Source organism: Lipotes vexillifer, unplaced genomic scaffold (assembly GCF_000442215.2).
Source record: "Lipotes vexillifer unplaced genomic scaffold, Lipotes_vexillifer_v1.1 scaffold1019, whole genome shotgun sequence".
Taxonomy (NCBI): Eukaryota; Metazoa; Chordata; class Mammalia; order Artiodactyla; family Lipotidae; genus Lipotes; species Lipotes vexillifer.
In genome coordinates, this window is record NW_006776835.1 from 538,733 (window position 1) to 562,115 (window position 23,383).

Below are 23,383 nucleotides of genomic sequence, written 5' to 3' on the forward strand. Positions count from 1 at the left end.
GTCTAGGTCCCAATTGTAGAAGGACTAGGATATTGAGTAAGCTGCCAAGACATGAACTCAGATGCGGCAAAATCAGACATAAGCCCAGTTATAAGAAGGTGAGGGCTGGACTAGTAAGAAAATAGGAAGACAATAGATTTTGGTGCTGTTTCTTTTCCTCCCCAAGGGTGAGATTCGTTCTAAGAGCTGAGCTGAGTCTGCAGTGGGAATAAGGTATACGCAGAAGCTGGAAATCAGGCAGAGCTTGACCTAGTTTTGGAATGTTCTTGAGCATCTATATTTGAGATAATAACCTTCAGGACAGCAGAAGAGTGAGCTACTTGAAACAGCTTCCCAGTAATCAAGTCCCTGTTTGTCAACAGGTGACCTAACTGCCATGTGTTCTTTTTTTTTTTCCTTAGCATTCGAAGGACCCAAGTCATTGATGATGAGTCAGATTACTTTGCCAGTGATTCTAACCAGTGGTTGTCCAAAATTGAACGGGAAGCCCTACAGAAGCGAGAGGAGGAGCTGAGAGAATTTCGACATGCCTCTCGGCTCTCGAAGAAGATCACCATTGACTTTGCAGGCAGGAAGATCATGGAAGATGAAAATCCTCTAACTGAGTATCACAGCAAGTAAGTGGACAACACCAGAAAGGGTCTGAAAGAAGGGGGCAGTTTAACTGTAAAGGATTTGGCGCCCCCCCCCGCCCGCAATGAGTCTGTTATTTTTGTTAATTTTTAGAGCAACATGTTCATTTGGAGTAGAAACATGGAATAGTAGCTAAGAAAATTTTGGAATTGAACAACGAGGGCCACTTGACCTACTAGATAACTACTGTAGTTTTATAAAAAACTGTTTTTAAAACAGTGAGGTACAGTTTGGGCACAGGAATAGATGAATGAAATGTAGTAGAATCTGGAAAGAGACCCATGCGTCTGCATTGTGTGTGTACGGGTGTGTGTCTATAGTTGTGTAAAACTTTGCTAAACAGTAAGGGAAGGATTAAATAAATGATGGTCCATCAGCTTTGAAAAAAAAATCTACATTAGATCTCTACCTCAAAGCATACTGTGAGAATAAGTTTGATTAAAGAGTTAAATGCAGGGACTTCCCTGGTGGCGCAGTGGTTAAGAATCCGCCTGCCAATGCAGGGGACACGGGTTTGATCCCTGGTTCTGGAAGATCCCACATGCCGCGGAGCAGCGAAGCCCATTCGCCACAACTACTGAACCTGCGCTCTAGAGCCTGTGAACCACAACTACTGAGCCAGCATGCCACAACTACTGAAGCCCATGTGCCTAGAGCCTGTGCTCCACAACAGGAGAAGCCACCACAATGAGAAATAAATAAATAAATAAATTAATTAATTAATTAAATGTATGTATGTATGTATGTTAAATGCAAGGGAATTTCCTGGCAGTCTAGTGGTTAGGACTCCAAGCTTCCACTGCTGGGGGCCTGGGTTTGATCCCTGGTTGGGGAAGTAAGGTCCTGCACGCCAAGTAGTGTGGCCAAAAAAAAAAAAAAAAGAGAAGAAAAGTAAGAGTTAAATGCAAAAGAAATAAAAGGATCAGAAAGAAATAGAATAGTAGAAATTTAGGAGAATATAGTTAATGTCTTGGTATGATAAAGTTCTTTCTAAGCAAGATACAAAACCCAGAAGTCAAAAAGACAAAGATATTTTAAATCACATAAAGAAGTACAAGACTGAGAAAACATTTTAAACGGTTTTAACAGTTCAAAAGAGCAATATCCATAGTATATAAAGAGCTGCAAGTTAAAAATACACATCCAGTAGAAAAATGGGAAAAGGCTAAGAACAGACAATTTACAGGTGAGGAAATAGAAATAGCCAATAAACATTTGAAAAGATGCTCAACTATTTATCAGGGAAATGCACATTTTGAAACATAATGTATCATTAAATTGTCTGAAATTTATAATTTATAATATTGCATAATCTTTGAGTGTAGGAAAATGGATATGCCCTCTTACTAAGGACGGGAATATTAAAATGTTCAAGTCTCAACACCAAGAGTGAACCCAAATGGAAACTATGGATTTTGTTGATAGTGATGTGTCAATATAGATTGATTAATTATAACAAATGTACCTCTCTAGTGAGGGATAGCTGATGATGGGGGAGGCTGTGCATATGTGAGGGCAGGAGGTAAATGGGAAGTCTCTGAACCTTCCATTCAGATTTGCTGTGAACCTAATAAAGCTGCTCTAAAAAATAAAGTTTATTGAAAAAAATTTACATCATGGCCAATTTCAAGTTACCAACATGAAGTCACTGAACAGAGTTGAGAAAAGATACACATATTGGCTCTAGCACAGTACTGAAAAGAAAGCACATGGAGATCTCACTCCATGTTTTGGAAATGGCATACATATCTCTCTGTCTCTCTCTCTCTCTCTCTCTCTCTCTCTCTCTCTCACACACACACACACACACACACACACACACACACACACACACAGAAAACGGGATATTGGTGAACACAGTAATGCTTTCTATACGGCCCAGTCCTCGGTCTTTCTCTTTCTTTTGTGGCAAATCCATCACAGAATTTTCCTAATCAGGTTATTCTCTCCCTAAAACAAATTCTACCACTAGCTTCAAAATAATTAATTTGTTTTCAGCTATTACATATATGCTACACAGATATAAAGAAAAAATAAAATTATTTCTGGGTGATGGGTTTACAAATTTTTCATTTTCTTTCTATTAATTTGCATTTTCTAGTTTTTCTGTAATAAACATTGATTGCTTTTCTAGTAAGAAAAATCATTTCTATGTGTAAGAAAAATCGTTTTTATGTTCAATAAAAAATGGTACCGCCTTTTAGAAGTGAAATTAGACAGTATCTCAAAATTTAAATTGTGCATATTTTTTGACTTTTTGACACCAGGTGCCAGGATGCTAGTTTCTTCATCTCTTTCTCAACAATTAAAAAAATACATTTGCCATTACGATACATGAAAAATGGTATTTCATCATAATTTTTATTCACTTTTTTTTTGCTTTGCTTGTGTGCCAGTAAGTCTGAGCATTCTAAAAATGTATTGATTAGCTATTTATATTATTTCTTTCATAGATTCTAGAGTTCTAGATATACTTAACCAGTGTACTATGTCTCAAATCTATTTCCTTCCTTTAGATTCCATCATCACCATCCTATTTTATTTATTTATTTATTTATTTGCGGTATGTGGGCCTCTCACTGTTGTGGCCTCTCCCGTTGCGGAGCACAGGCTCCGGACGCGCAGGCTCAGCAGCCATGGCTCACGGGCCCAGCCGCTTCGCAGCATGTGGGATCTTCCCGAACCGGGACATGAACCCGTGTCCCCTGCATTGGCAGGCGGACTCTCAACCACCGCACCACCAGGGAAGCCCCCCATCCTATTTTAGACTTGCCTCTTACCTCAAGTTCTTGTTTTGTTTTGTTTTGTTTTTTTGGTTCATACCTTTGTTTCTGCTTTTTCCTTGCTTTGGATATCCGTCCTCCCATCTTTGCCGTTCAGATATCTACATCCCCTTTGAACGTACTTGGTACAACACATGGGATGATGGGATAATAACCACCAAATGGATTGTATCTATCTTACAGTAATAATTACATCCTTCCTTGTTTTGTTTATCTTCTTTATAGCTATCTTAAACCTGCCACTTAGATTTAAAGCTTCCTGAAGGCAGGAGCCCTGTCCTCCTCCCCTTTTAAGTTGCCTTGTGTATAAGAGGTTCCTAACAAATATCTCTTTAATTGTATTCAAGGTCAGGTTCAGCCTTTCCTACTAGTAGAAGCTTTTCATTATATCGTGCTTTAGAATCATCATCCACAAACATTTGTCAAGCATCTGTCAGGGACATGGAGTACAGCAGCAAGTAATGAAGAGCTGTAGAGCAGAGTAAGATATGGTTCCTGCAAGACCTATGATCTCTTACTAACCAGTAGGGTTAGTTCCATAATCTTTAAATGAAATCATCACATTCTTCTATAGGTTGAGAGCCAAATATCCATAGCAAACACCATAGATGCTGGATAACATTGGGTATATTTGATGACTGTTTAAATAGTAAGTGCTACAGGACTTCAGAGAAAGGAATAAGTACTTTTGTACTGGGCTGGTAGAGGGCCTCCTTAGAAGTTTTGGGCCATGAAGCAAGGATAGACTTCAGATCAACATGGAAGAGTGGAGAGGGACTGCTGAGTGGGCAGAAGAATAATTGAAGGTGTTGAGAAATAGGCTGCTATAGAATACTCTTCTGTGGGTCAGACTGTTTCTAGGCACCTTTTCTAATCTCGGCATTTCTAATAATCTTGTTAAAGAGGTGAATGAGTGTCTTGTGCCCTACCTATTTTCTTAGTGTTCTGGAACTTCTACCAACTCCTACTCCTTAGGGTTCTTGGAGTGAAGAGAAGGGGAAGTTGGTAGGGGGAGCAGGGAGGGTCATCCATGGACCCCTCTTTGAGTGTCAAGTTTTATTACTGTTGAAGAGTTTTATGTGTGTGCTAAATAAAGATATTCTGAGCATAGGATATTACCAATTATTGCATCCTTTTGTTTGTTATCACAGACTAGATGAGGCAATACATGCCATTGCCAATGGAACCTTGAACCAACCACCGACCAAATTGGATAGATCTTCTGAAGAGCCTTTAGGACTTCTGGTGAATCCCAACCTGTACCAGTCCCCTCCCCAGGTTAGTGGACCTTTGCTCTAACTGATGATGAGAAAAGTCTGGGCCCAGATATTTCTCCTTTCAAATGTGCCTGTTTCATAGGCTGTAGATACCAGTCTGCTCTCTCAATACTCCTACCCACCTTATACTCTGACCCAATTTTTCCAGTTTTTTTGCAGCACTTGTGACAAGTTATCATTTGAGTATTTCCCAAGAGAATGTTTTGTTAAGTACTATAGAGATTTTAAACAATAATCCCATGGTCCTCTTGTTAATGTTCTTTCTCTATCTTTTGTAGAATGTGGGTAGTCCCATAGTGTGGTGTTTTAAATTAATACATTAATTCACTTACTCATTGTTGTCATTCATTTTGCCATCAGGTACATTGAGCATCTAATATGTATAATCACAGAAGTAAGTGATCAACCAGACACTGCTTCTATCCTCAAAGAATGCATAGACTAGTAGAGGAAAAGATTACATAGGCAGCTCTAATATTAATAGAAATATAAATAAAGTACAGTGGAAACCCAAAGGAAGGAAAGACAGTTGAGAGGAATAAAAGAGGCTTTTATAGGGAAGCTGGCATTCCTTAAAAGTAGATATCCAAGAAAATGGTGTTTGGGGATGGTGGAAAAAAAAATTCCAATCAGAATTAACTATAGGAATAAGGCGTGGGATACACACACAAACACGTATATACATATATGCAGTTAAACAGTGCAAGGGAGGGTTGGGAGCATTGGCCCTCTGCATAGTCGAAAATCTGTGTATTAATTATAGCTGGCCCTCTGTAAAGCAGTTCCACATCCACAGTAGGTTCCACATCTACAGATTCAGCCAACTGCCGATCATGTAGTTCTGTAGTATTTACTACTGAAAAAAATCCACGTATAAGTGGACTCACACAGTTCAAACCCATGTTGCTCAAGGATCAACTACACAGGGAATAGTGAATTTAGACTACCAAGATAGTACTCATAAAAAGGATTATCGGGATTTCCCCGGTGGTGAAGTGGTTAAGACTCCACACTCCCAATGCAGGGGGCCCAGGTTCGATCCCTACTCAGGGAACTAGATCCCACATGGATGCTGCAATTAAGAGTGTGCATGCCACAACTAAGGAGACAACATGCCGCAACTAAGGAACCAGCGAGCTGCAACTAACAAGCCCTCGAGCTGCAACTAAAGAGCCAGCCTGCTGCAACTAAGTCCCGGAGCAACCAAATAAATAAATAACCTTTGCATTCTCTCTCCCTCTCCAAACATGGCGACCTCAGCAAAAAAGAATAAGAAGGGGAAGACTGACTCTGTAACAGACTTCCTGGCTGAGGATAGAGGGAGTAGTGGAAGAAGCACCTATGTCCCCAAACCAGTCAGCTGGGCTGATGGAACAGATGACCTAGAAGGAGATGTTTCAACCACTTGGCATAATAATGATGATGATGTGTATAGGGCACCTCCAGTTGACTGTTCCATTCTGCCCACTGCTCCACAGGCTGCTTAGGAACCCAATATCGACCAGAGCTGTCTTCCCAAATCACCATCCTACACTGCTTTTCTAGGGAACCTGCCCTATGATGTGACAGAAGACTCCATTAAGGAATTCTTTAGAGGATTAAATATCAGTGCAGTGCGTTTACCACGTGAACCCAGCGATCCTGAGAGATTGAAAGGTTTTGGTTATGCCAAGTTTGAGAACCTGGATTCCTTGCTCAGTGCCCTGAGCCTCAATGAAGAGTCTCTAGGTAACAGGAGAATTCGAGTGGACGGTGCTGATCAAGCACAGGATAAAGACAGGGATGATCGTTCTTTTGGCTGAGATAGAAATCGGGATTCTGACAAAACAGATACAGACTGGAGGGTCCGTCCTACTACAGCTTTGATGACTACCCACCTAGAAGAGGTGATGATAGATTTGGAGGCAAGTATCCAGATCGTTATGATTCAGACCGATATCGTGATGGGTATCGGGACTGTTATCGTGATGGCCCACGCCGGGACATAGATCGATACAGGGGCCGAGATCGCTATGATGACCAAGGCAGCAGAGACTATGATAGAGGCTACGATTCCAGGATAGTCAGTGGCAGAAGAACATTTGGTAGTGGGTACCTTAGGGATGACGACTACAGAGTAGGCGGGGACCACTGTGAAGACAGATATGACAGATGAGATGACCGGTCATGGAGCTCCAGAGATGACTACTCTCGGGATGATTATAGGCGTGATGATAGAGGTCCTCCCCAAAGACCCAAACTGAACCTAAAGCCTCGGAGTACTCCTGAGGAAAATGATTCCGCTGCTAGCACGTCCCAGTCCAGTCGAGCAGCCTCTATCTTTGGAGGGGCAAAGCCTGTTGGCACAGCTGCTAGAGAATGAGAAGTAGAAGAGCAGCTACAGAAGGAACAGGAGAAACCACAGCGTCAGCTGGATGAGCCAAAACTAGAACGATGGCCTCGGGAGAGACACCCAAGCTGGCGAAGTGAGGAAACTCAGGAACAGAACGGTCGAGGACAGGAAGTGAGTCATCACAGACAGGGACCTCAGCCACATCTGGCAGAAATGCATGAAGGAGACTGAGAAGTCTCTAGAAAATGAAACACCCAATAAAGAGGAAGACTGTCAGCCTCCAACTTCTAAGCCTCCCAAATCTGAACAGCCTCTAAAGGTAATGCCAGCCCCTCCACCAAAGGAGAATGCTTGGGTGAAGCGAAGTTCTAACCCTCCTGCTCGATCTCAGAGCTCAGACACAGAGCAGCAGTCCCCTACAAGTGGTGGAGGGAAAGTAGTTCCAGCTCAACCATCTGAGGAAGGACCAGTAAGGAAAGATGAAAATAAAGTAGATGGGGTGAGTGCCCCAAAAGGCCAAAGTGGAAATTCCAGCCGTGGTCCAGGAGATGGAGGGAACAAAGACCCCTGGAAGGAGTCAGATAGGAAAGATGGCAAAAAGGATCAAGACTCCAGATCTGCACCTGAGCCAAAGAAAGCTGAAGAAAATCCAGCGTCTAAGTTCAGTTCTGCAAGCAAGTATGCTGCTCTTGCCGTTGATGGTGAAGATGAAAATGAGGGAGAAGAGTACACCAAATAGACCTCTGCATTCTGTGCTTTCTCCTAGTCTCTCACCACCCTGGAACATTCGAGAGCAAATCAAACCTCCATCCAGACAAGACGAAATAAAACTCACCGTCTCCTGGAGACCTTTCTTAACTTTTTTTTTTTTTTTAAAAAGAAACAAAATGAAATTCTTTTGCATGCTGCTGCAGCCTTTAAAGTATTGAACTAACTGGAGAATCACCAGTGTAGCCAGAGAGAGACGTACAGCTTTTAATGCTGTACGTTTAAAGTTATGGTGCATTTTTATGACACGTGCAGTTGCCTGTGTGATTAGTGCCTAGGGGCCTCCTTTTAGCAAAATGGCAGTGATAGTGATGCAGTGTCTTGAATCTGGTTGGGCAGCAGGCAGGTATAAGGAAGAGTGTGAGGTTTCTACCTTTAATTCTTATCATCCAGTTATGGCATTCATGAATTCTCAAACATTATCTGAATAAATTCTCCGTCCTCGGCAAGGTAGGTTTAGTCTCTGATGTTGTTTTAGTCTCCAGGAGGCTGCCAGCCCCTCCTGTTATTTAATTCTGAGTTACTGGGGCCAGCCTATGGGGGAGTTCCTTCATTTGTACCCCTCAGGGGGCTAGGTGGGAGTGAGTCTACAGGCCACTGAAGAATAGGACTGTTTGGTGACCTAAATGAATGGGGAAATCATGGTTTGAAAAGAAGCTTGGGGATTTGATGAATTATTTTGCACCAATAATAGGGAAAATGGTATGACCTCCAGTAAACACATAATCGTTTACCTCCTGGAGCAGGAAACACTTAGGGGTTGTGGGAATTCCCAGGTCTTTTTTTTTTTTTTAAGAAGATGTTGGGGGTAGGAGTTTATTAATTAATTAATTTATTTTTGCTGTGTTGGGTCTTCGTTTCTGTGCGAGGGCTTTCTCTAGTTGTGGCAAGCGGGGGCCGCTCTTCATCACGGTGCGTGGGCCTCTCACTATCGCGGCCTCTCTTGTTGCGGAGCACAGGCTCCAGATGCGCAGGCTCAGTAGTTGTGGCTCACGGGCCCAGTTGCTCTGCAGCATGTGGGATCCTGCCAGACCAGGGCTCGAACCCGTGTCCCCTGCATTGGCAGGCAGATTCTCAACCACTGCGCCACCAGGGAAGCCCCTCCCAGGTCTTTTATGTGTCCTGGTTTCACCCTTTCTTAAACACTATCCCTTCTGAAAGTTCAAATATATCCATATTCTGTTGAAATTTGAAGCTTTAAAAATTTAGACTATTGTCATTGTCTTATGTTCCTTATGCTACTCTTTCCTGTTACCTTCCCACAGGCAGCTTCTGCTTAAGTCACATACTTGACCTAAGCATTCTCAAGAGCCCCTGGGAGCTGTTCAATGAGGAATCATCATTGCTTTTTCTCAAGCCAATCTTGGCTCCTTCATGTTTTGACACTCACTCCTTCCCTCCAGCCATTCATGCTCCTGCTGCTTTGACCCCTTTGACACCTCAGAAAACTTTAGAATTACCAGCCTTAGGTGGTGAGCAAGGTTGGTTAAATTGGGAGCCTTTCTTACAACCTTGATTGGGGTTTGGGGAGCTTTTTAAAAAAAAAAAAAAGTTTCCTTATCTCCAAGTGAAATCCCACACCAGTGTTTGAATTTATAATGTGGCCTAGACCAATGTGTGGTTTTTTTGGTTCTGTTTTTTTTTTAGCATCCCTTGAGAGAATAAATGATAATTGAGAAGAACAGTTTCACAAGGTCCTGGCTTCTCTTGCAACACAGTAGCTTTACTTGCTTGCTTTTATGTGCACCTTGGTACTGTCAGCTCAACAGATGGTGTCCTTACGGGCAATATTGGTACCTGCAGAGAAAAGACATCTTGGTCTCCTCTCGCATCAGTCCTAGGTTAGACCCTGTCCAGCCATGCAGGGGTGTTGGTTTATGAGTGCTGCAGCAGTGAGCATAATAATCATTTACCCAGTGGACATAAAAAACATACCAAGTGAAGTAACTTTAAATAATTGGCTTGGAGTGCCTAGTAGCTAGGAAGTGGCTTTTAGAGATACCCAAGGTTGAGAGGGTATTTTTTTTAAACCATTTGCTGTAGATGATGAAAAAGTAGGATTTGCTCTCTTCATGTCTGCTCCTTCCAAATAGATGTGTCCAAAAAAGCCGTTTTTTCCCCCATTCCTCTACCCTGCCACCCTGTTAAAACAAACAGGCAGTTATGACCCCCTCCTCGATACATGTAAAATTTGTACAAAAATATCTTCTACGAAAGTGATTTGTAATCTAGAGACTTCATACCTGGAAGAGGTCTTGAGATGTAAAATCCCATCCTCTAGGTTGGGGGGTTTTTGTTTTCTCCAAACAAATCTGATCTTTAAAGTTCAAAATAAAATAAATAAATAAATAAATAATTTAAAAAGCGATTATCATGAGAAATGGAGTAGTTAGGTAGATAGAGTCAGATCACTAAAGAGTTAAGTGTTTAGCTAGGAAGATTTCACATTTTTATTTTGTAAATAAATGTGAATCATAGAATGTTCTTGAGCAGAGAGATGCAATCAGAGCAGTGCTTTAGGGAGTTTGACTGGAGATACTCATTCAGCACTGTATACATGCCAGGTTCTTTGCTAGGTGCTGGGAAATTAAAAGGTAAGAGCCCTTGAAGTTTTTAAGGACTTCAAATTTAGTGGGAAGTTGTGTTTGAATACAAAGAATTTCAGTTCCTTAAGATAATTGCTATGATAGACACATGTCAGGGATACAGTAGGAGTTTAGGAGAGAGATTATAAACTCAGAGGAGTCACAAAAGAAATGGTTTTTGAGAGGAGACTTAAGGGATGAATAGGAATTTCCAAGCAGACAAATTTGGGGAGGGAATTCTAGGTAGATAGTATAACATGTAGAAAGGCTCAGCAGCTTGAGAGCATTGTAGGTTGGGAGAACCACAAGTAGTTAAGTACTGTTAGAAATTAAACTGCGCTAGTAAGTGTATTAGTTTCCTAGGGCAGCCATAACAAAATACCACAGCTGGTTGGCTTAAGACAACAAATTTATTCTCTCACAGTTCTCAACACTGAAATCAAGGTGTTGGCAGGGCCATACTCCCTCTGAATGTCTATGGGAGAACGCTTCCTTGCCTCTTTGAGGTTCCGGTGGCCCCAGGCATCCCTTGGTTTATAGCTGTGTAACTTTACTCTGCCTTTGTCTTTACATGGACTTTTTCCCTGTATGTCTTTGTCTCTGTGTGTTTTCTCCTTTTATATGGATACCAGTCACTGGATTGGGGTCCACCCTAATCCAGTATGACTTTGTCTTAACTTGATTACATCTGTTTCCAAATAAGGTCAATTTCACAGGTTCTGGGAGGACATAAATTTGGGACGGATGCTACTCAACCCAGTATAGCAGGTAACATCTTACCATGAAAGTCCTTATGTCTCATGCCAAGGAGTTTAGTTTTATTCTACAGTAGGCAAGGAAGAGTCCTTGAAGAACTTTAGCAGACAATTGGCATGACATCCATGCCTATGTAGAGAATGGATTAGAAGGAAGTCTAAGACAGAAGCAGGGAAATTGCTAGGAAGATTATTGCAGTAGGGACTTCCCTGGTGGTCCAGTGGTTAAGAATCCACGCTTCCAGTGCAGGGGGCACAGGTTTGATCCTTGGTTGGGGAACTAAGATTGCACATGCCACGTGACCAAAAAACAGGTTATTGCGGTAGCACAGTGGGAAGATGATGAGGGCCCAATTTAGTGTTGCAGTTAGTAAGGCAGTAGAGAGTTACTTAGAGGCTAAAAATGGAGATGAGACTAGTTAGCAGGCTCTAATTTAGTGTTATTGGAAGACAGTAAGATTAAGTTAGGAAAATAGCTGTGAAGTAGAAAAACAGGTAGTATAAACAAGAACTGTAATAGAGATAGAACAGACAATTTGGGCCTCGGGATTGTTCATACACCAACAGTTTTATGAAATCACCTATTTCCCCTGTAATGGATCAGTTCTGCTTCTGTGTTCCCACTTAAGGACTTAAATCCCTGTGTAGTATTTACTCAGATCTGCTTTATGTTTTGGATAGTTATTTATGTGTCTGTCTTCTCGTAGGATTGTAAATTCCTTGAAAGCAAGAACCATATCTTTTTTATATTTTATGTCTCCCAACTTTATATGCTTTTCACATATACTGAGTTAAATAGTAAATGTTTGTGTGTTTTTTTTAAGCTATGACACAATTGATTACAGTCATAAAATTTTATTGCAGAAAGATTCTTAGAGATTCATTTAGTCCAACTCCATCATTTTACAGTTGAGAAAACTGAAACCTTTAGGGGTTAAATGATTGCTTAGAGTCTCTAGACTACCATTCTCGTATTTTTGTTTTCCCTATAAATTATTAAATAAAACATCAAAAAATTAACACAACTAACTCTAAACCTCATCATCCTAATAGAGCCTTTTTTTAAAAAAAATAAATTTCAGAGCACTCAGTCTTCTTGCTCTGGAAGAAATGTTACCCTTTGTCATTCTCTGACTGAACTACTGCCAAGACTCTTTAGTCTCCTGTAATTATCTGTACCCTGTAATTTTGTGTTCTCTTTACATGATGGGAGCCTTGTTTCAGTAGTGCTTCATCCTGTCTTTCGGGGGACAAGTTGTTCATTTCAGGATAAGAGAATACTTCATGCACCCGATAGTCAGAACTGCTGCCCCCCGAAAGCATCTGTTTGGCTTTATCATGGTAACAGTATGTGACCCTGTCCCTTAAGCACATGAAGAATGTATGGACCAAAATGTTGAATCTTCATTTGGCTGATAGAATTATATTGGGAAATTGTCCAATATGGATCATTAATCATTTTAAAGTGGAAATAATTACAGACCAATTATTTGGTCTGATGGTTGTACTGTTGCTGGAATTAGGAAGCTGTGTGTGGAGAATTCAACATTATCTAACTATCCTTTAAGATGGGACCATGTTATCATACCTGGGACTCCTACTGAATTTATACCTTTTGTACGTTTTTTGACCCTGTTTCAGACAAAGATGGGATACATTTTTCTAAGAGAATGTTTCCAGTACGATTCATTAATATTAGAATTCATCTCATTTTGTATACCTACCCCAGATTTTTCCCTTGTCAGACAAAATTATATGTTTGGTTTCTTTCCTGTATAGTGGGTAGATCAGACGGGTGCAGCCTCACAGAAGAAGGCTTTCCATTCAGCAGAATTTCAGGAAGGCTTTGATGGTGGCTGGTGCCTCTCTATGCATCAGCCTTGGGCTTCTCTGCTTGTCAGAGGGATTAAAAGGTAAGGGCAGAAATGAGGCGGACTTCCCTGGTGGGCCAGTGGTTAAGACTCCGTACTTCCATTGCAGGGGGCGTGGGTTCGATCCTTGACCAGGGAACTAAGATCCCACATGCCATGCGGTGCAGCCAAAAAATAAAAAATTAAATTAAAAAAAAAAAAAAGTGAGGACAGAAATGAATCTTGGAAGATTTTACATAAACTTGATATAGAATTAGGGACTGGAATTCATCTGGGAGGACATAAATTTGGGACAGATGCTACTCAACCCAGTATAGCAAGTAACACCTTACCATGAAAGTAATCTAGTGATGATTTATAATACTCTGCAGCACATAGAACTTTAAGCAATGTATTCATGTTATGGACTTGTCCTTTACTGAACAGCTTAAAAAAAACTGAGGTTAGAAGGACTAAGGATCCTAGTCATAATAAAGAATAGAACATAAGTTTTTTCATCTTTGGAAGGAAGTCTGTTGAGAAAACTTCTCTTGGCTTTGCCTTTGTACAATAATATATCACTCAGCAACCTTAATGGTTTGATCCTATTGGAAATTCAAAGTTTTTATGCCTATTTATTAGTTTTTTAAAGACACCAGCCTAACTGATTTTGTTTTTCTATCTATACATCTGTCTTTTAATCTGAGTAACCATATTTAGAAGGTATTTTACCACAAATTCCTTTTCTGCAAAAAGTGGGGGAAGTAGTGAGGGATAAGTAGAGGTATTATAAAGTTAAGTCATTGTACATGTTAGTGATAGTAATAGCTTACTATTCCATGGCTTCATATGTTTCTTCTCAATGCAACTTTTAAAAAATAGTTCTTTCCTTCGCTTTTATAAATGTAAATAGAAAATTGATAAATATAGAAAAGCAGCTAGAAAAAGAAAGATCATCTATAATTCCACCACCTAGAAACAGCTACCATTAGCATTTTGGAGTATTTATTTATATTCTTTTTCCTGTGAAAATTGTTACATAATGAGGTCATAATATATATTTACGTTTATGTTTTTCTTCTTTCACTTATCATTACTTGTTCATTTTCCCTTGTCTCCTCAGTTTTATTGAGATATAATTGATATATAACATCGTCAGGGTGTACAACGTAATGATTACATATATATGTTTATATTGCAAAATGATCACCACAATAAATTTGGTTAACATCCATCACCTTGCATAGTTACAGATTTTTTGTTTCTTGTGATGAGAACGTTTAAGATCTATTCTCTTAGCAACTTTCAACTATACAATACAGTATCGTTAACTGTAGTCACCGTGCTGTACATTACATCCCCAGGATTTATTTATCTTATAATTAGAAGTTTGTACCTTTTGACTACCTTCATCCAGTCTGTTCTCCATATTTATGTTTGTTTTTTTCAGATTCCACATGTAAGATCGTAAAGTATTTATCTTTCTCTGACTTATTTCACTTAGCATAATACTTCAAGGTTGATCCATATTGCTGCAAATGGCAAGATTTCATTTTCTTTTATGGCTGAATAATCTTCATCCATTTTCTTTATCCATCCATTCATTGATGGACATTTACATGGTCTCCATGTTTTGGCTATTGTAAATAATGGTGCAACGAATGTGGGGATGCAGATACCTCTTTTTTCCTTCTTATTTTATCTCTTAGAATTTTATATCCCTGGGAGTGTCCTAACTCATAACAATAAATGCCTTATGTATTTATATTTGAATAGAATTTTACAGTTTTCAAAGCAGTAGCTGTATTGAAGTAGATCAGACCAGTATTATTACAATCTTGAACACCTAAGCAGGCAAAGGTAAAGGAGCTTGCTATGAATTACAAAGCTAGTTAGTGGCAGAGATGGAACTAGAGTTCAGGTTTTCAGAGTGCTTTTTCCACCCTTACTTTGTAAGCCTCAGTCATTTCTCTATTTCCTGAAAGAAAATTTATTATCAGAATTTAGGAACAATCATTTCTACTTTGTTGGTTTCCATGGTTAGTTGAGATTTGCCTCCTTCGTGAAGGTGTGTTACCATTTTTCTCCCCTCTTCAAGGTCAGGCTTTCTTTCTTTGGCTCCTAAGTGTTTCATAATCCATGTATGTAGTGGCATTACAACAAGTGTATGTGAATCTGCTTCTGCTCCAGGGCACCTGGGCCCTCAGATGTCTGTTCTTCTCATTCAGTTCTTTGCAGTTGAGGTGTCTTCCTTTTCCAAAGTAGAAAACTAAACAGCTTGCTTTCTGCAGAGGGAATCAGAATGTTTACATTTCTCTCGTCCTGTTTTGGATCTGTGTTATCCAGATTTTCTCACTGAAAAGAACAGGATGAACAGCATCCAGCCCACAATCACTAATCCCACAGAAAGAAAGTGGGTGGTTCTGCCACATTTGTGAGAACGTTTTCCCAGTAACCCTGTGGATCATTTGGTGTAGAGGGAGAAATATATTGATTCATTCCTCATTTATTGAGTACCCACTGTGTGCCTGGTGCTCTTCCAATTCATCTAAGGGTATGAGAAATTCCGTTTCCCATTATAAGGCAAGTATAATAGGGTTATATTATCACGCTACTTTATTTCATTTTGTAGGAACTAAAGGAGAAACATCTTTTTGTAATCCTTGGAAAGTAGGCAGTAATACATTCTCTTGATTGCATTTTGTTATTCTACTTAAAGATTCTTTCAAACTAGCTAACGGGTTGTTTAATTATCTGCAAAGAACATAACCCTTTATAAAATACTTAGAAAATATAAATGAATGTGGTTGCAATTTAGAGTAAAGATGATAAGCATTTTTATTTACTTAAATTCTATTAAATAGTAATTATGAAAGTACTATTCTTGGGGAGTTATGTGTGGGTGAGGATTTTTCTGTCAGGTTGGAGAACAATGAACAAAATCTTTCATGACTCAAAGGCAAGGATTTTCATTTTTGTGGGACAACTTGAATGCCTTGAAAATAGAAGATTTGGATTGTAGAAGTCCCAAGGCTAGTGAAAGCTTCATTTCTGAGTTACAGAGATCAAGTAAAAAATAGGAACTGAGAGAGGTGAATTGCCTTTGTTCTGATGATAGGGAAAACTAGAGAACAGGGTTTATACTCAAGTGAAAGGTATTGTAGGAAAAATGTTTTTTACGAAAAATACCCTTCTTGGTGAGGTATCATCTATAGATCTCTTGGTTCAACTGGATAATTTGCTGTACGTTATGAGATCTTCCAAGACACTAAAATTTAGATTCTTTCTACGAAATTTGTATTTGTTTAAGGGTGGAGGGCAGAAGCTGGTACACCCCACATAGAGGACGACTTTGGATAGCAGCCACAGCCAAAAGACCCTCTCCTCAAGAAGTTTCAGAACTCCAGACTACATATCTTCTCCTTCGTGGGAAAGGTAACGGCCATTTATTCTTCTAATTTCAGTCTTACTTTGTGGAGAGAAGTCATTGATGTTCTTCTTTCACCTCCTTCTTCCTGTGGCTTTTTTGTGTTTTTTTTTTTTTTTTTGGCTGAAAGGGACTTTAAACTTTGTGTTTGTTTGTTTGTTTAGTAGCAAATCATGGACAGCTGTTCAAAACATTAATTCACCAAACAGTACAAATAAAAATATCCATTCCCAACACCAGAAATCAACCAACTAGTCTTAATTTTCTACATTTTTTTTTATTATGAGAGTAAAATAACTACTATAAATTCTGGGATCTTTAGATTGGGAAGAACAACCGCAAATAAGACTTTTTATTATTGGGAGTGACTCAAGTAGACATCTGCTATTGGATTTGGACAGATCAAAGTTGGTTGACTTAAGCAGTGAGTTTTGACAGTCACCCCAAACACTCAGTTTGGATCCTAAAAAACACTTCTGACCCTTGGATGTCTTGGCTTCCTTCCTCTTATTCAGCCCATACAGTAGTTTTGAAGGTCAAATGAGAGGATAATTACAGAACCACCTTTAAAAGTTAAGAAACCAAGCTTTAGGAATTAAAAGTGTATGTTTCCTTAAAAATGCATTTCTGTTTTGACTGGTATGACTGGGTTCTTTTATTTTTGTATTTATTTATATTATTATTATTATTATTTGGGGCTGTGTGTACCTGCAGCATTCAGGATCTTAGTTCCCTGACCAGGGATCGAGCCCACGCCCTCTGCAGTGGAAGTGCAGAGTCTTAACCACTGGACTGCCAGGGAAGTCCCTGGGTTCTTTTAAATTCATGTTTTGACATTCTTATGTTTCTTAACTGCATTTTTATGTTTTTCTCTTGACACCTCAAGCTTGTTCCCAGAACCTGTCACCACCAAACTCTATAGTCTGATCCAGTTGGGTATAGTGGAATTGATTTGTTTCGAGTGAAGTTGTGGGGTCCTTGAACTTCAATGGTATGAGGCTTACTTTCCTAGAGTTTAGGATGTGGATAGTGGACTAAGCCAGCTACTCACTAAATGTTTTGCTAAAATACAAACAGTTGTGCCAAGTAAAAAGCCTCATTGTTTTCCTTATGTCCATAAATAGATAATAGAGAAAGTGATTTGTTCAGAATTGAAGACAGATTTGTGAGTTCCAGGGTCACAAAGAAGAAATTTATGTAATCCTTCTGTTATTCTCAATTTAGATGTGGAATTTCCCAATGACTATCCATCAGGTTGTCTTCTGGGCTGTGTGGACCTAACTGACTGCTTGTCCCAGAAGCAATTTAAGAATCAGGTGAGTAAAGAGTATTTCTCTGGGACAGATGCTTTGTTTGCCACAGTAGCTGACCTGTAGATCCTTCAACTCAGAGTATCCTGTAGATAGTAAGGAGCTAAAAACTGAATTTAGACATGTTTGGAGAATCTTCTAAGGAGGGAATATTGGGGAGAGAAAAGACCATGGGAGAAATGGAAAAAATTCAGTGATGCTTTGGTTCCTAGTGTGTGGAGGACTGGTACATACACATTTCTGCCTAAAAAGCTATTGCCACAATCCAGCTAATAGTGTAGAGTCCTCATCCCTTAATAAAACTTGGGCTCTTGGCAAAGAAATCCTTCATTATTCCTTGAATTATTTCAGTTAGGTAGTGGGAATGGTAGAATTAGTTATTACTTGCTCTGGAACGTTTGGTCCAGACCAGGGAATTCATGAAAGACAAGTATGTTTGAACTCTGATTGCCTGGACCGTGCCAGCTTTGGGGGTGTGTGTGTGTATGTATGTACATATTGTATGTATGTATTTTTATTTATTTTGATTACTGAAGATTGAACTGATATAACTAGAGTACATTTTTGAACAGCAGAGGGAGCTGAAGGACTTGAGCTTAATTGGAAAATTCTTGAAATTTAGAGCCTTATGTTTAGTCTAGCAGGAATCTAAAGTGGGAAGCTCCATCCTTAAAGCCTAAAAAGTCTTACCTAACAGTATGGTTTTCCTGTTTTTTGAACAGTTACTTTACACAATAGCGGTTCCATCACTGTGCTTAAGAACATATACTTCAGCTTAATTTTCTCAGTAAATTCTTTGCTTTGCAGACTCTTCTGTGCCTTTCATTACTGCTATTAGTGTCTGCTTTTTTTTTTAATAGCTGTATTTATTTATTTATTTATTTATTTATTTATGGCTGCATTAGGTCTTCATTGCTGCACGCAGGCTTTCTCTAGTTGCGGTGAGCGGGGCCTACTCTTCATTGCGGTGCGCAGGCCTCTCGTTGCAGTGTCTTCTCTTGTTGCTTAGCACGGGCTCTAGACACGCGGGCTTCAGTAGTTGTGGCACACGGGCTGAGTAGTTGTGGCTCGCGGGCTCTAGAGCACAGGCTCAGTAGTTGTGGCGCACAGGCTTAGTTGCTCCGCTGCATGTGGGATCTTCCCGGGCCAGGGTTTGAACCCGTGTCCCCTGCATAGGCAGGTGGATTCTTTTTTTTTTTAGATGTTGGGGGTAGGAGTTAATTAATTAATTAATTAATTTTTGCTGTGTTGGGTCTTCGTTTCTGTGCGAGGGCTTTCTCTAGTTGTGGCAAGTGGGGGCCACTCTTCATCGCGGTGCGCGGGCCTCTCGCTATCGTGACCTCTCTTGTTGCGGAGCACAGGCTCCAGATGCGCAGGCTCAGTAGTTGTGGCTCACAGGCCCAGTTGCTCTGCGGCATGTGGGATCCTCCCAGACCAGGGCTCAAACCCATGTCCCCTGCATTCTCAACCACTGCGCCACCAGGGAAGCCCTGCAGGCAGATTCTTAACCACTGCGCCACCAGGGAAGTCCCAGTGTCTGCTTTAAAAAAACAAAACAAAACAAAATACTGTTCCCATCTATCTCACTCCCTCTGTTCGTTCCTCACAGGTTTTAGCCAGTAATTATTATCCCTCTAGTTTTCTGTCTGTATTTTTTTTTTTTATGCCGTGCCGTGCGGCACGCATGATCTTAGTTCCCCGACCAGGGATCTGCACTGGGAGCACAGTCTTAACCACTGGACCACCAGGGAAGTCCCTCTAGTTTTCTCTTTCATTCGCTTGTGGATTGCCTCCTCAGCCCTTTTCTGATTACTTTATGTATATGAGTACAGTGCTTGTGTTTTGGACTTTATGTATGTGAGTACAGTGCTTGCGTTTTGGTGTGAATTTTGTGTTTTTTTTTTTAAACATCTTTATTGGAGTATAATTGCTTTACAATGGTGTGTTAGTTTCTGCTATATAGCAAAGTGTGAATTTTGACTCCGACCCTTTTGTTCTGCTCTTAGTATCTGATCTAGACCTAGGTAAAAGTGTAAATACATGGAGGCCCTTTGTCTTCCACACCACTTGTGCCTGTTCTATCTATCTATGGACCTTTTGCTGATTTTTTTCAATGTCTTCTTTCCTCTCCTCCCTTTTTTTCATTCTAGAAATAATAATTGTAAAAATTCCTTACATTGGTGTAGGCTTTACAGTTTTAGAGACTCATGAAGAGCTTAGTATCACTTGATGTATTATATTTTCTTATGAGGATATTTGCATTCTAAAAGAGAACCCAGGAGCATCTGGCAGTGTGGGTGGTGTTTTGGCCAGGGGCCTTCCCTTACTTTCTCATTTGTTGATCAAGCAGACCACCACTTGATACAAGGTCAAATGAATTCAATTTCTAGGCAGTTAACCAATCTTCTTTCTGCCACAAATTTGTGTTGAGAAGGGTAGGGGGCTGTAATCCTAATCTATAGAGTACCACAAGGCTTATGGGAATTAGAAATATAATTAACAAAACAAATCTTTTTGGTTTCTCAAGGGTACCTCTCTTTCAGGTCAGCATGATACTCCTACCTGAGCTTATATTCTGTCTTTTATCCTGAGGATGCTGAGGGCAGCACATACAAGTGTAGGAATCCTTCCATATGTTCCCAGCTGGAGGTCCTGGCAACTCTTTATGAATTTCCGTGATGTGTATGACATTAGAATATCTTAAAATGCCAAAAGCCACGAGGTTTCATCAAACAGGAGCCCATATCCATTTTCCCTATGGTCAGCTTTTCTGTGGCTTTTCCCCATTGTTTCTTTTCTGTGTTTGAGAGTAGCACATGAATGTATTCAGAATTGATATTAGCCCTATTTGGGGATTATTTATTGAGTGAGGATCTTACCACTTTTAAAGGTTGTAGCTTTGGTATTTGGCTGTCTTTTGGAAAATGTCTCGAGCACCTTTGGTAATCTACCTGTCTCTGTTTGAGCTAGGGTTCTGTGATGTAAGAATTGTGATTGCTTAGTCTGTTTTACCAATGTTATTCTCGTTTTTTCAAGAACGAGTTGAGAGTTTAGGAGTAATACCCCTAGACTAGCATTTCCCAAACTATTCCATGGCATAGGTGTTCTCTGGAAAAACAGGGGGGTGAGGGGTTTCTGTTGACACGCACATTTGGAAAATTTATTTGGATTAAACAAATTTGTTTACTGCAGAATTTCTCAGAGCCCTGAATGTGCTGGTATGCATTTTGACTCTGATACAATTCTCTGATTTATCTGGTGAATGTAATATGCAGTGTTCTCATGCCTTTCTGACCACAACAGCCCCCACCAACATATTTGCATACTGGTATCTTGTGGTATATATATAGTTAGCAAGTGCTAGCCTAAGTATGTTTGGGTTTTTTTGTCCTCATAGGTCAGTTCACTGAGGGAGAATGATCTAGGAAACAGTTTCTTGACTTATGTCTTTCTGCATCTTCACACTCATTCCTCATCACCTAGCTGAATTGCATTTTCCTTTTTTTTTTTTTTTTTTTTTTTTTTGGCTGCACTTTTTTGGCTGCACTGTGGGGCCTCTAGGATCTTAGTTCCCTGACCAGGGATCGAACCCGTGCCTCCTGAAGTGGAAGTGCAGAGTCCTAACCTCTGGACTACCAGGGAAGTCCCATATTTTCTTTGAAAACCAGTGTGGATCTAGTAATTTTTATTTCAACTGAAACTAATCTCCTGTGTGACTTAAAACCATGTTTTAATTCTCCACCTTGTTCCTAACTTTTTCCTTCCCCAAAGAAACTCAGTAATTTACTTCCTGACCTTTCATTCTTGGCCTTTCTTTGATAAGTTAAAATATACTAAGCCCTCACTATTTTGGGCATAGTGTGATCATTTAGTTCTTTAAAAAAAAAAAAAAAACAGAAAAGGTTTTATTAGTGGTTGTTTAAAATCAAGTGCACCACTCTATAAGTGGCTTTAAAAATATGTGCTCAAAGTGCTTTCCCCTGAGCTAAGAACTCCTCTTCCTTTTGTCTTCTAAAAGTAGTATGGCTGGCATCGCTGATGTGTGCCAGAAAAAAATCCTGCTAGACCATCAGTCCTCCTGAGTAATGGCAGGGGATCTACCTAAACAAGATAGGAATGATACAGCAAAGGCTGTAGGCTCAACTCAGGAAAGAAAGGTAGATGAGAGCCATCTAGTTAAAACTTCTCCTGTACTCCCCTGGAAGAAGCCCATGCCTTGCCAGGGTTTTATCTGCCAGCAGCAGATGTAAGCTCTCAAAAACAGCAGGGAGGATGTTGACTGCAACAATGCATCAAGGCTGTGGTTTGTAACCTCAATAGTAAGGCAGTTAAAACCTTTTTTTTAACAAAGACATTTTGATTGCCAAATCCATAACCATTAGCAGCTGTGGTTTGAACAGTTCTCTAGACCTAACAAGTTGTCAAACAGAAAGTTGAGTTGGTGGCTTTTGTTTCTATGTGTCTGTATTGTGTTTGTGCTATTTATATCTCTGCCTTCAATAGAAAATCTGATTTGTCTGAAATCTCTGAAGTCATTGATTATTCTACTTCTTTTGTACTGAATCCATTCTTCTCCCGCCAGCTTACTGACCTTTTAGTCCATTTGATCTTATGGCTTTTGTAATAGCCAAGATCCTGTATTTAAGGAATTACCCTGAGGCAGTTCTACTGCAGGGTGCCTACAAATTGACATCAGCAAAAGAATTACTGTCTTCCAGTGGGGAAGAGAGTATTACTTGTTCCTTTTTATATGAGTATCCATGCGATACAGATCTTCAGGAAGATCGCATATATCACTTCATGTGTGGAAATCATCAGCTTCTATCACCAAAGGATTGTCTGTAAGTCTGAGAGATGAGAAATTAGAGAATGAAGGAAATAATAGTATTCAAACCAGGCATTGGCGTTGAAAAATGCAGAGTCCCCAAATTCTCTTTTAAATTATGTGAAAATATCCTCTCTGTTTTACTAAGAAAACCTGCCAATTCATAGACCTAAAATGTATGATTCCTAAGAGATTGTGAGGGCTGCATCTGAGACCCAACAAAGGGGGGAACTGTGTGTCTGCAACAGCTAGCCCAGCTCTAAGCAGTTCTTTAACATCACAGCTCACTTGACGGAGACAGGGAATGTATTTTCAGAATTCTCATGAAGACTAGAATATTTACTTGAGTTTCTAGGTCAGAACAGACTGTCTTTAGAGTTGTTTGCAACCTGGGTATCGAGTGCCCACTTGATGAGTTGAGGACAGCCATGCTCACTTTTTTTTTTTTGGTACGCGGGCCTCTCACTGTCGTGTCCTCTCCTGTTGCGGAGCACAGGCTCCGGACACGCAGGCTCAGCGGCCATGGCTCACGGGCCTAGCCGCTCCACGGCATGTGGGATCTTCCCGGACTGGGGCACAAACCTGTATCCCCTGCATTGGCAGGCGGACTCTCAACCACTGTGCCACCAGGGAAGCCCCATGCTCATTTTTAAATAATCCAGGAAGCATTATGCTTTCTGTTTCTTTTTTTCAATTAAAAAAATATATATATTTATTTATTTATTTGGCTGCGTTGGGTCTTTGTCGCTGCATGCGGGCTTTCTCTAGTTGCGGCGAGCAGGGGCTACTCTTCGTTGCGGTGCACAGGCTTCTCATTGTGGCTTCTCTTGTTGCAGAG

General features: G+C 40.1%; 1 protein-coding gene and 1 pseudogene across 1 annotated transcript in view; both read left to right on the forward strand.

Annotated features, from left to right (window-relative positions):
- TRIP4 (thyroid hormone receptor interactor 4) overlaps nt 1-23,383 on the forward strand; it is a 69,547-nt gene that overhangs the window by 20,864 nt on the left and 25,300 nt on the right. Inside the window, exons 7-11 of the mRNA XM_007450706.1 lie at nt 402-617; nt 4,568-4,694; nt 12,913-13,046; nt 16,294-16,418; nt 17,635-17,726. Of these exons, the coding sequence (XP_007450768.1) occupies nt 402-617; nt 4,568-4,694; nt 12,913-13,046; nt 16,294-16,418; nt 17,635-17,726 (694 nt within the window). The remainder of the gene's footprint in view (nt 1-401; nt 618-4,567; nt 4,695-12,912; nt 13,047-16,293; nt 16,419-17,634; nt 17,727-23,383) is intronic.
- On the forward strand, nt 5,941-7,764 carry LOC103087156 (eukaryotic translation initiation factor 4B pseudogene; annotated as a pseudogene).